The sequence below is a fragment of the Tigriopus californicus genome, chromosome 1, assembly GCF_007210705.1.
Source record: "Tigriopus californicus strain San Diego chromosome 1, Tcal_SD_v2.1, whole genome shotgun sequence".
NCBI classification, from domain to species: Eukaryota; Metazoa; Arthropoda; class Copepoda; order Harpacticoida; family Harpacticidae; genus Tigriopus; species Tigriopus californicus.
Genome location: NC_081440.1, coordinates 9,468,716 through 9,482,879, shown reverse-complemented (window position 1 = coordinate 9,482,879; position 14,164 = coordinate 9,468,716). Strand labels below are relative to the sequence as shown.

Here is a 14,164-nt window from a genome sequence, read left to right as displayed (position 1 = left end):
ATCAAGACCCACTGTTGATGTTTACTCTGCCCTTGACCCTGAAAACAAGACCACCACAATTGAGTCCACTGATTCAACAACTGAGGGCATCATGGACACATCAACTGCAAGTAGCACTACTCTGTCTATGACCACTGAGCAGGTGTCTACAACCAAGGTGCCTGAAGCAAGAATTGTCACTGAGGGAGAGACTTCTCAGCTACTGATGCGACTGAGAGCTCAACTGAACTTGACTCCACAACCCCATTTGAGTTGGACACGACTACCATGGATAGTGATACCACCACATCAAGACCCACTGTTGATGTTTACTCTGCCCTTGACCCTGAAAACAAGACCACCACAATTGAGTCCACTGATTCAACACACTGAGGGCATCATGGACACATCAACTGCAAGTAGCACTACTCTGTCTATGACCACTGAGCAGGTGGTCTACAACCAAGGTGCCTGAAGCAAGAATTGTCACTGAGGGAGAGACTTCTTCAGCTACTGATGCGACTGAGAGCTCAACTGAACTTGACTCCACAACCCCATTTGAGTTGGACACGACTACCATGGATAGTGATACCACCACATCAAGACCCACTGTTGATGTTTACTCTGCCCTTGACCCTGAAAACAAGACCACCACAATTGAGTCCACTGATTCAACAACTGAGGGCTACATGGACACATCAACTGCAAGTAGCACTACTCTGTCTATGACCCACTGAGCAGGTGTCTACAACCAAGGTGCCTGAAGCAAGAATTGTCACTGAGGGAGAGACTTCCTCAGCTACTGATGCTACTGAGAGCTCAACTGAACTTGACTCCAAAACCCCATTTGAGTTGGACACGACTACCATAGATAGTGATACCACCACATCAAGACCCACTGTTGATGTTTACTCTGCCCTTGACCCTGAAAACAAGACCACCACAATTGAGTCCACTGATTCAACAACTGAGGGCATCATGGACACATCAACTGCAAGTAGCACTACTCTGTCTATGACCACTGAGCAGGTGTCTACAACCAAGGTGCCTGAAGCAAGAATTGTCACTGAGGGAGAGACTTCCTCAGCTACTGATGCTACTGAAAGCTCAACTGAACTTGACTCCACACCCCATTTGAGTTGGACACGACTACCATAGATAGTGATAACCACCACATCAAGACCCACTGTTGATGTTTTACTCTGCCCTTGACCCTGAAAACAAGACCACCACAATTGAGTCCACTGATTCAACAACTGAGGGCATCATGGACACATCAACTGCAAGTAGCACTACTCTGTCTATGACCACTGAGCAGGTGTCTACAACCAAGGTGCCTGAAGCAAGAATTGTCACTGAGGGAGAGACTTCTTCAGCTACTGATGCGACTGAGAGCTCAACTGAACTTGACTCCACAACCCCATTTGAGTTGGACACGACTACCATGGATAGTGATACCACCACATCAAGACCCACTGTTGATGTTTTACTCTGCCTTGACCCTGAAAACAAGACCACCACAATTGAGTCCACTGATTCAACAACTGAGGGCATCATGGACACATCAACTGCAAGTAGCACTACTCTGTCTATGACCACTGAGCAGGTGTCTACAACCAAGGTGCCTGAAGCAAGAATTGTCACTGAGGAGAGGACTTCTTCAGCTACTGATGCGACTGAGAGCTCAACTGAACTTGACTCCACAACCCCATTTGAGTTGGACACGACTACCATGGATAGTGATACCACCACATCAAGAACCCACTGTTGATGTTTACTCTGCCCTTGACCCTGAAAACAAGACCACCACAATTGAGTCCACTGATTCAACAACTGAGGGCATCATGGACACATCAACTGCAAGTAGCACTACTCTGTCTATGACACTGAGCAGGTGTCTCAACAAGTGCCTAAGCAGATGCACTAGAAGCATGAGTAGATAGTAATGCATAGTCAGGACGTAGCAGACATGATCTCAGCTACTGATGCGACTGAAAGCTCAACTGAACTTGACTCCACAACCCCATTTGAGTTGGACATGACTACCATGGATAGTGATACCACCACATCAAGACCCACTGTTGATGTTTACTCTGCCCTTGACCCTGAAAAACAAGACCACCACAATTGAGTCCACTGATTTCAACAACTGAGGCATCATGGACACATCAACTGCAAGTAGCACTACTCTGTCTATGACCACTGAGCAGGTGTCTACAACCAAGTGCCTGAAGCAAGAATTGTCACTGAGGGAGAGACTCTTCAGCTACTGATGCTACTGAGAGCTCAATGAACTTGACTCCACAACCCCATTTGAGTTGGACACGACTACCATGGATAGTGATACCACCACATCAAGACCCACTGTTGATGTTTACTCTGCCCTTGACCCTGAAAACAAGACCACCACAATTGAGTCCACTGATTCAACAACTGAGGGCATCATGGACACATCAACTGCAAGTAGCACTACTCTGTCTATGACCACTGAGCAGGTGTCTACAACCAAGGTGCCTGAAGCAAGAATTGTCACTGAGGGAGAGACTTCCTCAGCTACTGATGCTACTGAAAGCTCAACTGAACTTGACTCCACAACCCCATTTGAGTTGGACACGACTACCATAGATAGTGAAACCACCACATCAAGACCCACTGTTGATGTTTACTCTGCCCTTGACCCTGAAAACAAGACCACCACAATTGAGTCCACTGATTCAACAACTGAGGGCATCATGGATACATCAACTGCAAGTAGCACTACTCTGTCTATGATCACTGAGCAGGTGTCTACAACCAAGGTGCCTGAATAAAGAAGATTGTCACTGAGGGAGAGATCTCTTCAGCAACTGATGAGACCATTATTATTGGTGAAGAAATTGCCACTGTGTCTCTTCCTGGTCTAAAAAAGGACTGAAATCCTGCAATCTGATATTGACCTTACAACTGTGTCCCCTACTGTCATGGAAATGACTGATATTACTGAATTGCCAGAAACAACAGCAATGTTCAGCCATGCTTCCCCAAGTTTTTGCCAATCACTTCAACTATCAGTCCGGATGTGACTACTATGACTCTAGATTTTACGAGGAATGTCATTGACCAGACCAGTGGTAAACCAGATGATGCCATCAATGATCATACATTAGAAATGTGTTCCGTCCCGGCTGGCCAATGTTGATGGGAGCCATTCAATGTCTTGCAAGTCCTCCGAAGTTACTCATGATCAGCCCATTATTGTGTTGATTAGGGCTGGATTAATTTCAGATTTAAATAATTTCGACCACAAGCGTTTCAAAATCGTAGTTAAGGATCTAATGATTATGGATATGCTTCATCAACGACAGCACGACCTTCTCCAAAATGAATAATGCGCATTAAACAATGATATTGTCCTTACTGATATGGCTGTAACCTGAATTGCTCAGGAGTTCTTTTTGATTCAATGCAAAATTCATCCTGTGCCAAGACTAAATACAATTGTGATAAGTTTTTTTTTTTCTTCTCTTTTTTGCTGGTTCTTTATGGTCAGGACTTATAACTTGTGGACTTGAAAAGGGACAAGTACGTTTTTTCAATTTCGTGAACTATGAATGCTTCTTTAGTGACATGTTGAAAGCAGGTAATTTATCATAAATGAGTAGTATCTCCATTCATAGATTTCTGCATTTCTAGATGTAGCTTCTGATCCGTTTCCTCTCGCTCAAGGTTCTCCTTGAAGACATGCTTTTCATCCACCTTTGGCTGTCTATTCTTAAATGGCACCAATCTCTTGTAAGTTAGCAGAGTAATGATCAAGCTCAGAACCATTGAACCCGTGACAATTCCCATTGTTGCATACGTTCCGAGACTTTGGTAGACAAAAGTGACAAAGATTGGTCCCAAAACTCGAGCTAACGATCCTCCAGCAGTTAAGGCTCCCATCCACAATCCCTGCAGCAAAATATATTGAAATGCAGTGTTTGGTCTTTTCTCGGAAAAAATCGACATCCCTTCGATCAAATGCCTACCTGTGGTCGTGGACCAAGAGCTTTACTGAATATTGATTGACACAACGCTGTGCAATACGGATATCCTCCAAAAGCAATGAGAAATCCAACAAAAAATTGGACAATATTCAAACCAGGAATTTTGGTGCACCAATCATATGGACAGGAATCCGACGATTCGGACTCGCAAGGAACTTTTGCACGTCCATTGAACATTTGAGGGCCGATTCTATTCCAGTAAGACCAATCATCGGTACTCATCTCGTCTGAATACACTGTAAATCATAATACATGATATTTTGGGGTCAAATCAACTTCACTTTCCATTTCCATCAAAGTTTGCCTTACTGTATGAGCTGAATGGGCTGCTTCTATTGAAAGTTTCCGGGCTCCGTGGAGGAGGCAGCCCAGGGAATGGCATCATAATCAGGCGAGCAATGATCATGGGTATGAGACCAATAAAGATAATCATCTTCCTCTCATCGAACCTATCGGTAATGATTTAAGAAGGTGTTGAAACCGCTGCCCAGATGAGTTCAGTAGGTTTTTGGGACAATCCTCACCGTTTGGAAAGCGGCCCAACGGTTGCAAAGCATATGACGCTAATGATGCCTCCTACAGACATGGCTATGCCTAAATAAAGGATGGCTTCTGATTCTGTCCAACCGAATTGATCAATGCAGAGAGGGGTTCCCAAGCTACACATGTAAAGAAAACCGGGTCGATTTTGGAACCATCACAAACTACTTGTGCTTTGCTTACGTCTCCAAGATAACAAAATTAATCAAGTAGATAAAGAAGTTAAAAATGCACGAAATGGTGACTACCATATCCGGGGGACTAAGGTTGTTGTTGGAGGGATCCAGTCCTGAAAAAGCGAGACCATTATTGAAGCTTTACCAATGGGGCGTGTCTTTTTCTATTCAATCTACTCAACTTACGTCGACCTTCTTCTGCTTCAGCCTCGGCTACGTCAAACTCCTTAAAGATTCCAGGTAAAAATAAAACGAAAGAAATCAGACCCAACACGGCGCTTAACCAACTAAAGAAAAGGTAGTTTATGGTTATTTGCATGGGAAATGTGATATATATATTCTAATATTCGTTAGAAAGTCGCTCGTCTTGATGCGGCAACGGCAGTAAGAAATACTGAAAGAAATACATCTTTGTTTGTCTTTCTTTCTAAGTTGAGGTTTTAAAAATTCACGACAATCCAATTCTTTCTCGTAATTTAAGTTCGAGATCATCTTTTTAAAAAGCCATTCTTTTTTTTAAAAGGTGCTCAAGTTACATGAACAATAGTACAGTCTAGTACATGAAATCGGGAAAAACACCTTTGATTTGCAATTATAGTTTTCTCAATTGTACAAGGTGAATTTCGATGGATCCACGTTATGGATCTACAATAGATGAGTAATGTGTTACGAACCGGAATGTCAACTTTTTAGCTTTTAGGTCCTCGATTTGTGCTTCCATCACGATTCACGAGCAAATGAGGGAACACAAGCAAAATCAAAACCACTTAATTGAGTGGCAAAACGTGACCCTGCCTTTCTAGGTCTCGTAACCAGGTCTGCCATAAAACTCCCTCCTGATCGTGGGTCTTTATATTTGTACCCTTTTTCGTTCGAATTGTGAGCCATAACAGAGGTTCTTCAAGCTAAATAGCTGATTTCCCGGTTCAAAAACCATCACTTTTGTAGATCTCCTTGCACTGCAAGTCTCTCTAAACCTGACATTGTTCTTCTTTTTCATAGATGTTTTTGCCATTGTTTTTCGTGCAACAAACTACATTTCAAAAGTGATAAACATAAGTGTGCCCTTGCATACCCGGAGAGCGTGTACATATCCAAAGCAAACCATGTATCTTGATCGATTAGGTCAGAGCATTGCACAGGAGTGAGGGCAGCTTGAAATGCGGGGCCAATCACGAAACCCAGACTTTGAAATGAGGCCAAGATGGACAATTGGGCCGTACGTTCACTTTGGTATGTGGCGGAGGCCACGTAGGAGCGCATGGGAGCGGCATTGGCCGAGGACACGCCGATTAGGAACCGAGCCACCATGAGGATTGGGTAACGCGAGCTCTCGGGGAACACAGACAGAATCGAGTAGACCACGTTCCCGATGCAGTACAGAGCACTACAAAACAAACAAATCAAACGAATTGAACCGCCCATCTTATTGGCCACCCAGCCCAAAATCGGCGAGAATATCATCTGTCCCAAAGGGTTTATGGCCACCACCAAGCCATACACTGCCAGCAAGGGATCATCTTCTCCCTCATTGCGATCATCAGAGCCAAAATTTGGAAGCAACTGGAACGAAAGAGCAAAGCATTAACACTTAACACTTATACTACGCAGATATAAACACGGGAGCCGCTTGTGAGCAGAATGAACGAAGTTTAGTTGAAAATGCTAGTATCTGGAAACGTAAAATTTCGATAGTTAGTACGGGTCGTAATTAGGGTTGCACATTCGGTTCGATTCGATCCAAATCCGTTTCCACTTCAATGAGATACCCCACGTGGTTTCGTGAGCATTTATTTTGAATTGCGAGAGAGTAAAATATTCACCTTTTCAACAGTGGATGCCTTCACATTCTTCCTAATCGAGGCCAAAATGCAGCTTAATAGAACTTTTCACACGTTCACAAGAGATATACGAAGCGAGATATACTCAAGACTATTTTTGAGACCATCTCAATGGTGATCATCTCAAAATCTCACAACTTGGAATCTCATGGGTGGAAGGCCAATTTAATGGCCAATCACAACGTTAGGAACTTATCCTCTTCCACAAACTTTGCCCTTGTAACATACAAGTACTTTAAGAAGTTTTGCGAACGCCAAATGCTTGATTTCATTTTGGTGAAAAATTCATACCCGTTTGAATCCCCATCAAGGTGATTCTTTGGTATTGTTTCATGCCAAATTCCCCAAGATATGCCATGTTCTGGTCTAACCAAAGTCTAATGTAAGTGAGATTTAAGAAAAAGTGAACCCAGATGATGCTGAATAATGTGGACAAAAGTGGCATAAGAAATCCTCTAACTTAATACATAGTTAATCATAATGCTTAGATTATTTTGAATTAAGATATTGCAAATATTAGTATCCGACTTAAGATAAATGAAATCTCAAATGGCAAACATATTGTTTCACTAATAATCAATGAACCAAAAGAGATTGTCATAAATATAGTTCATTCTTAAATGTCAGTTAAAATAGGGTATTGGTTGACTCACAGGATGACCAATGATGTTCAGCAAGCAAATGCACTAGACAAAAGATATATCCCATTTTGATGAGGATTGAGGGGGGCCTAAGTTGTTTATTAAATGAAATGCGTGAGATTGTGTTTTCTGTTGATCTTGGACTAAGGGCAAGATATCAAGTATTAGGGTCAATTTCTAGCACACGCATTGACCATTTATTGGCCTTCCAAGCTTAAGATTACATGCTTTGGCATTTTGCGATTGTCATCATATAGCTCAGAGATAGTCTTGATTACCTCTTGCTTGATTTATCTCTTGTAACCGTGTAAAAAGACATATTTAACTACATTTTGACCTTGATTTGGAAGAATGTGAAGGCACCTATTGTTGAAAAAGTGACTATTTTACAGATCAAGCGCCTTTGTCCGGTTCCCACCGGACTGTGAAGTCGACTTCTGATTCGAATAGATCCGAATATATTTTTGGACACCAGCAAATCATAGAGCCATTTCGAAACCTTCAAATATATAGTTTCCCGATCAAAATACTTGCACTCTGAGGAAAAGGGTTCACAAATGTTTCGTTCCATTTTAACTTATGGAGTAATTTTGAAGATCCAAGATTATCATGAAAGACTCAAAAGCTGATTCCATTTTGCCAAACAAAGGAAACTAGCGATTGCATGTGCCAAGAAACTACAAAACAATAATTTCTTTCAATCTAAACCATTGCATCAATCATCGCCACATCATCACTGCCCAGCCATATCTTTTAACAAGGAAAAAGTAACTGGCAGATGCAAATGAGAGGGATGTTTATGAATTTGCCATCAAAAAGGCATATGCTAGAATTTCATACAGATTGAGCAAAACGTTTCAAATTAAGCAAATCTGATTAGCATTCAGGTCAGATTGAATAAATGTTTTAAATTTCAGAATCGCATGGGATTGATTAAAAAGTTTTGAATGAAAGTCGGATTCGAATTCAGATAAATAATCGATTTGAATCTTATTTTTTCACTCGATCGTTGGATCATTTGGGGAGTAAGCTCGCTTTTTGTCTTTGCCTGCGTAGCTCCTCTAAAATTTCCGATTTAAAGTGTTGAAAGTAAATGTAGACGTACATGAGGTACCCGTGCCCGAAATGTTGACTGGTTCTTGAATTAGACGTTGACTTGGTTGTTTCTTTGTAACATTTGGGTGGAACAATCCGGATATAAAAACGTTTTGGGGGATTTCTTGGAAGCTTCTATATTTGGATTTCTCTGTACAGTACTTGCAAAGGTTGGACAAACACGGAAAATAACCTTGCGAGATTATCTCGATATCAGTGCTGTGAGCAAAAGGGGAAAGATTTGTGAAAATCACTTGTATGATTCGAACCTGAATGGTAGTTTAGATGCAAAACGAAGTGATATTCCTTTTTTTAACGTTTTTTTTCTCTTCCCACCTGACAATACACTAATGACTGAACAGACAGGAACCAGAAAAATTTCAAACCGATTGAAATGGCATTTGTGTTTTTTTGTAAATGGTGTTTCCTCTAAACCATGAACCACTGTTCTGTTACCAATGCAACCTTGAAACTTTAAAAATCCTGTAACATATCATCGTCGTTAAAAAATGCCCAATAAGAATTATTCCATGACGTTTGTTTTTTTACTGAACAATATTGATAGGTAGAAATTCCTCCGAACATTAGTAGCAATGACGAAACTCGGTTTTGACGTGGACATAAAAGATGCATTGCTATAATTTCAGATGACCATTTCGGCCATATTGACTTTCAGCTCATGCATAGTCGGTATGTCCTTTTTTACAAATATTAGTTGAGTCAATCTCTTTTTTATCTTATCAACTGCTTCATATCACTTAATGTTTCATTCAAGAAAACGCCTAAATTGAAGAGAAAATAGATGCTTTGACGCCCAATATAATGAATTCAACGTAATATCAACCAAAATTGGTAAGTACTTTGTTTGGACACTGATTACGGCCTTTTACTTCGCGTATTAATGAAACATCAAGTTGTTGATGCTGGTTCATGATAACGAAATCTGTTATGCATTGCGAGAAATCCGTCTCATTGGATATTCAATTGCATTTTTGAGATCAGTATTTCATCAGATTAGTCATACAACTTCTTTTGCAATTTCATTTTCTTTCGGTTGGTGATTTTTGAGGTCATTCTGGGTTTTGGTGCTCGCAATTCGAGGCGTCGGAAAACCTGGGTTCGAACCCATCCACCCGAGTATAACTCTCAATAACCCAGTCCTCTATATAAGAGTTCATATTTCTGGGACTCGTCAGTTTGGTGGTAAGACTGATTCAGTTTGACTGAACCGATCGAGTGCATTCTTAAAGGATCTGGCAGGGCATTGACACGCCGTTCAATGACCGACATATTCTGGTGTTCAAAAGTAAGAGGGAAGGCAGTAAGAGGATTCGTGATCATGGCTTAAGTTATGTAATGATCAAAGTTATTGGTTTTTTTATCGCATCACTCACTCCATTGTTTCACAATTTATGTTGCCCTTGGCTCTCTTATGAAGGAAGTATTGTGCAAAAAGCATTATTGATCTCATAAAAGTGTCGGTATAGCCTATAATGTACCGTAGATACTCTTCTACGAGAAAACATGGGGCAAATAAAAGAAAAATGCTATAAAACGATCACATGTGATGCGTTCCTTTTGCAAAATTAATTGGCTATAGTTTTTTATATCCTGTTCTTGGCAGCCTGGAACAATTCAGTCGTTATCTCACCTTTGTTAAAACTTATTCTTTCAGCTGAAGAGAACAGACTACAATTTGTTAAAGAAAATCGCTCATTCTGCCCGACCCACATCAGTAGAACTGGAAGGTCGCAATTGGGATGAAACGTTGTCAATTATTAGCATGATCATTTTATATCCTCTTTAGTCAGGAGGCTTTCGAGGGGAAAAATCATTGAAATTGGCAATGCGACAGGTTTTCATTATGTCTATGGCCTTTTTTTCGAGGTCTATTGTCAGTTCAACTTTGGAATTCGCAATTGGGTCAAAATTAGAGCCACTACTATGGTGGGTCTGAGAGTGAAGCAGCCATTTCTCACGATTGCATTAAAACTTGGGAGCAACTTTGCACTCCAAGGTACCATCGTGCATATGTATGGCATAGAAAATAGTTCAACCAACCCAGTGGTTCCTTGAATTTAACCCCTCACGATTTGAAAGCCTTTCACCATAAAACTCGGCTGCAGAACCTGATCAGCTGGGTGGAAAGAGGACATCACGTTCTGGCAGATTTACCTAAGTCTACAAAGTGAAAGAATCCTTCAATTCAAGACAATGAAAAAGTAAATGCTGGCCTATTCTACAGTATCAGCAACGCAAGCTGACCTACCTGTTTCATGTAAGGATAAACACCAGTCAGAACAATTGAAAATCCCAGTGAGAAAATGAACATGCCAATGTGAACGATATAGATGGATAGAATGCGAGCTCTTCGTTGAGACTTGGTTTCCCTCTGTTGACCGGAGAGGAATTCACCCCCTTTCACATCGTCGCCCTTATCCCCACCATCCTCCAAGGGAATGTCTAGGCCTTTCTTTATTTTGTCACTTGGATCCGAGATGGAGTTGTTCCTCGTCATTTGGAAATAGACCACTGATCGCGGCAATCCAGCCAATAAATCAGATGAGCAACAAGATTTGAGAAGAAAGCACTGCTCACAGTTCACTAAGCATTGGACAATTAAAGAGCCTGCGTTGAGGAGTTCGCTTCAATTTATCAGACCCTATGAAATAATCACTCGTGACTGCTTGCGGATGCCTACGCCTATCGTCTACTGAACAATACAGCAAATGACGCCCGCTTAAGGCACTCCGTCCAGTAACACAGCCAGTCCCATGGTGATTAAAAAGCTGAATAAAGTTCCGAGAGATTTGCCTCAACACAATTAACATTTTGTTCTACTAGGAATAAATTCGATTATATTGTTTTACTCAGACCAATGACTTACAAATTGATAATCATTCAAAGCTGTAGGTTTGTAGGTTTCAAAAACCTATCTTTAAAGAAGTAACGAGTACACTTACGCGTATTTTTTTTTTCGGGGGGGGGGATTTAGTAAAATCTTCACGAAAAGCTCAAATCAACAACGTGTTTTAAATATTTTCTTCACGAGTTTTAGAGAATCCATCAAAGCATTCGTACGTATGATATCTGCAAAACACATTTTGTAAAATTGACATGTTTGTATATTTTGAGAGATGTTTTATAGCATTGTGAGATTTTGCATGTCTTTTGGCATGCAGGTTTTTATTAAACTGAGTTACTCAGATGTGCGTAGTAGTTCATGATTTAAGTGGCAAATTCAAACGGCATTACTTTCTCTTACAAAAAAATTTCAAAATCTCTCAGACGTAAGGTATTAAGGTTGTATATAGCTTAGCAGGGCATGTCAAGTGAAGGAAATTCAAGCAGAAATGAGGTCGGGCACCCTGATTTTGGGCATTTTGTGGAGGGAGAACAAAAACAAACATCACAGTCAACTCAGACCATCCATCCGCCCTTTGAATTTTCAATAATCGAGTGATTTTGAGTGAGCTGTGTTATTAAACCCAACAAAATGAACATGTTTGGTATTAATTGGCGAATGCACCATCAAATTGGCTCAGTGCCACAATGCTATTTGCTTAGACAAGCATGTAAAGTGAAATAAATGTCAAAATTCAATGCATTCACAATTCTGTTTGGCTGGACATGTTGTCTTTGATTTTACTGCCGTGCTCCATGGAAAAACTTCAGTTGTTCCTAAAGCCCCATACGCAAATAATAAGTGCCGAATGCCCTCTTTCAAAGTCCATCTTTCGCTGGAGGATGGCTACTGAGCAAAATTTCCTCTAAAGAACGCACCACCATCTCAATAAAATTGATCAATATCGCGGTTGTCTCCGACGTTTTGTGAAAAAACATCAGATCAGCATAAGAAGTTGGTCGTATGCCACTTAATTAAATCGAATAATTCTAAACATATCAGCAGTTAACAGAAAACCGTATAATTAGCTCTATTACGTTGCTTTTGTTGTTCATTAAAGTCGTTTCATTTACACATTTTAGGCAGTTTTACGATTTTTACCTCCAATTCAATAATAAGATTGAAAATTCCCGATCAACCTTTTGTTCAAGAGTTAGCCAGATCAGCTAACTCTAATTCGTTGGTCGATCAAATAATATATAAAGATAAAAGTTAAGGGAAATGAATAAATTTCCCGTCTCGTACTGCTGGGATTCCAATCCCAGCAGCGGTAAGAAAGTCGGCAAAAACGAAAAAAAATGCTCACGATGAACAAATTTTCGTTATCGTTGTGTAATATCTTGTTCTAAGCAACTATTTTATCATTCTGAGCATTTTAGTCTTTTAATCTTTTGTCTATCTCAAACTATATGATTACATACTCATCGATATGACCGAAAGTTAGTCGCAATACTTATCAAAGATTGCAGCAGCTCTTGTTTGAATTTATTCAACACTTACCTATAACAATGGGTTAATTTTCTCTTGGTCTTCAATTTCGCGTCGAAGAAGGCCCGAGGCTCCCCGGAAAGAGTTCGAACCCCATACAATTTGCATCTACCGAGGAGGTAGAAGAGTAATCGATCTAATTGAAGACATTAATTCATTTCCACATGAAGTTCATTACCTTTTAACCTAAGATTAATTAATAGGATTGTGCTTTCCCTTTTTATTACATCACGCACTTACGTACATCATTTTCATTCTACGTAGGTACGTACATATATCTCATGATCTACACTCGTCAACGCGTATAGGTAGTCTGCCAAGCCAGCACTGTTTGCGGGAGTCAGATAAGCTTCTTTCGTTGCCGAATCGATCAACGACCTCATCATTTCATCATTGGTGTCGATCTTCGATCTTTGTGATTGCTATCCTGCTGAGTGGATGCAAGCCAGCTCCATGAGACTTGTGAGTCCATGACAAAATGAACTTACTCTTATACACATACGTAGTCCATAAGAGCTTAATCTAGATCATGTCACTTCTACATATTGGATGGCACAGTACTTGATGTCTCAAGTGGATCTGTAGAGGCAACACTTTCGCGTATTATCAACTCAGCACGATTCGAATCTTGTTGTTCAACAAGAAATGGAGCATGTGTTTGTTAACAAGAATGTCCTTGAGAGCCTCTGGAGCGTTTCCTCCCAAGGTCCCAGAGTATCCCAAAACATGGCCTCTGAATTCCCTCCGACTTGGTGAGTCGGAGCAATTTCGCACTTCCTGCGCCATTTGATGAATTTGTTGAAGTGGGAAGTCATTTCCTTTGCAAAGGCTGCTGCAGCACCTCCCTCCCCCCTTTTCCCTCCCCCTCCCCGCAGTCGAGCATGGAGAAGGCAGTATTCTACAGTGAAGTCACCTCGTTTCATCTAATATTTACTAGAGACCTCGCTCATTTCTTCTGGGCTCGTATAATCTCAAAATGGGTTTGGCTGGAGGCAAATTTCCTTATTTCTCTCTCATAGCCTCAAGTTGGCCGTTTCGCGGTCCAAAAAAGGGATCAAATGGGAACGTTTCACCAACCAAGGACGGACATGCACTGTGGAATAAGATTCCCATCTATTGGACTAAACCATATTCCTCATCCTCGACAACAAAGTTGATCTCATATGAAGTCTGACAACGAATGGTCGAGCAACGATAGGATTGGCCAAGACAAAAGAATTATTATTACTGATACCAAAATGCTTCACTGGAGGACATGTCATTGTCACGAGTATTTGAGGATATCAAAGCCTCGAGAGCAATTTCGTAGCCTGTGAGATATTCATTCGCTTCGCCAAATCGAAAGCCATGTCAAAAGTGCCGAAAGAGAATGCTTTATGAACTATTCCACCTAAACAGGTGAACTCGTTGAAAAACACGGGATCTCGCGAGAGAATCACCTCGGGATCCCATTTTTTTTTTGTAAAAAATATTT

General features: G+C 40.8%; 1 protein-coding gene across 1 annotated transcript; it reads right to left on the bottom strand.

Moving 5' to 3' along the window:
- Positions 1 to 3,379: 3,379 nt before the first annotated feature.
- On the bottom strand, positions 3,380 to 11,006 carry LOC131881829 (major facilitator superfamily domain-containing protein 8-like). Its single transcript, XM_059228801.1, has 8 exons — positions 10,567 to 11,006; positions 5,796 to 6,283; positions 4,907 to 5,007; positions 4,728 to 4,833; positions 4,529 to 4,663; positions 4,314 to 4,453; positions 3,987 to 4,240; positions 3,380 to 3,909 (listed from the first exon to the last, which is right to left on the bottom strand). The coding sequence occupies exons 1-8, from the start codon at positions 10,813 to 10,815 to the stop codon at positions 3,607 to 3,609; spliced, it is 1,776 nt and encodes a 591-aa protein (XP_059084784.1). The 5' UTR covers positions 10,816 to 11,006; the 3' UTR covers positions 3,380 to 3,606.
- Positions 11,007 to 14,164: the final 3,158 nt, after the last annotated feature.

Bases quoted from the DNA above. Each gene is read 5' to 3' on its own strand.
- LOC131881829 (XM_059228801.1), bottom strand. From the start codon at position 10,815: ATGACGAGGAACAACTCCATCTCGGATCCAAGTGACAAAATAAAGAAA. The intron at 6,284-10,566 runs GTAGGTCAGCTT...CTTTCGTTCCAG, and splicing joins TTTATCCTTACATGAAACAG to TTGCTTCCAAATTTTGGCTC. The intron at 4,241-4,313 runs GTAAGGCAAACT...TATGATTTACAG, and splicing joins CAGCCCATTCAGCTCATACA to TGTATTCAGACGAGATGAGT.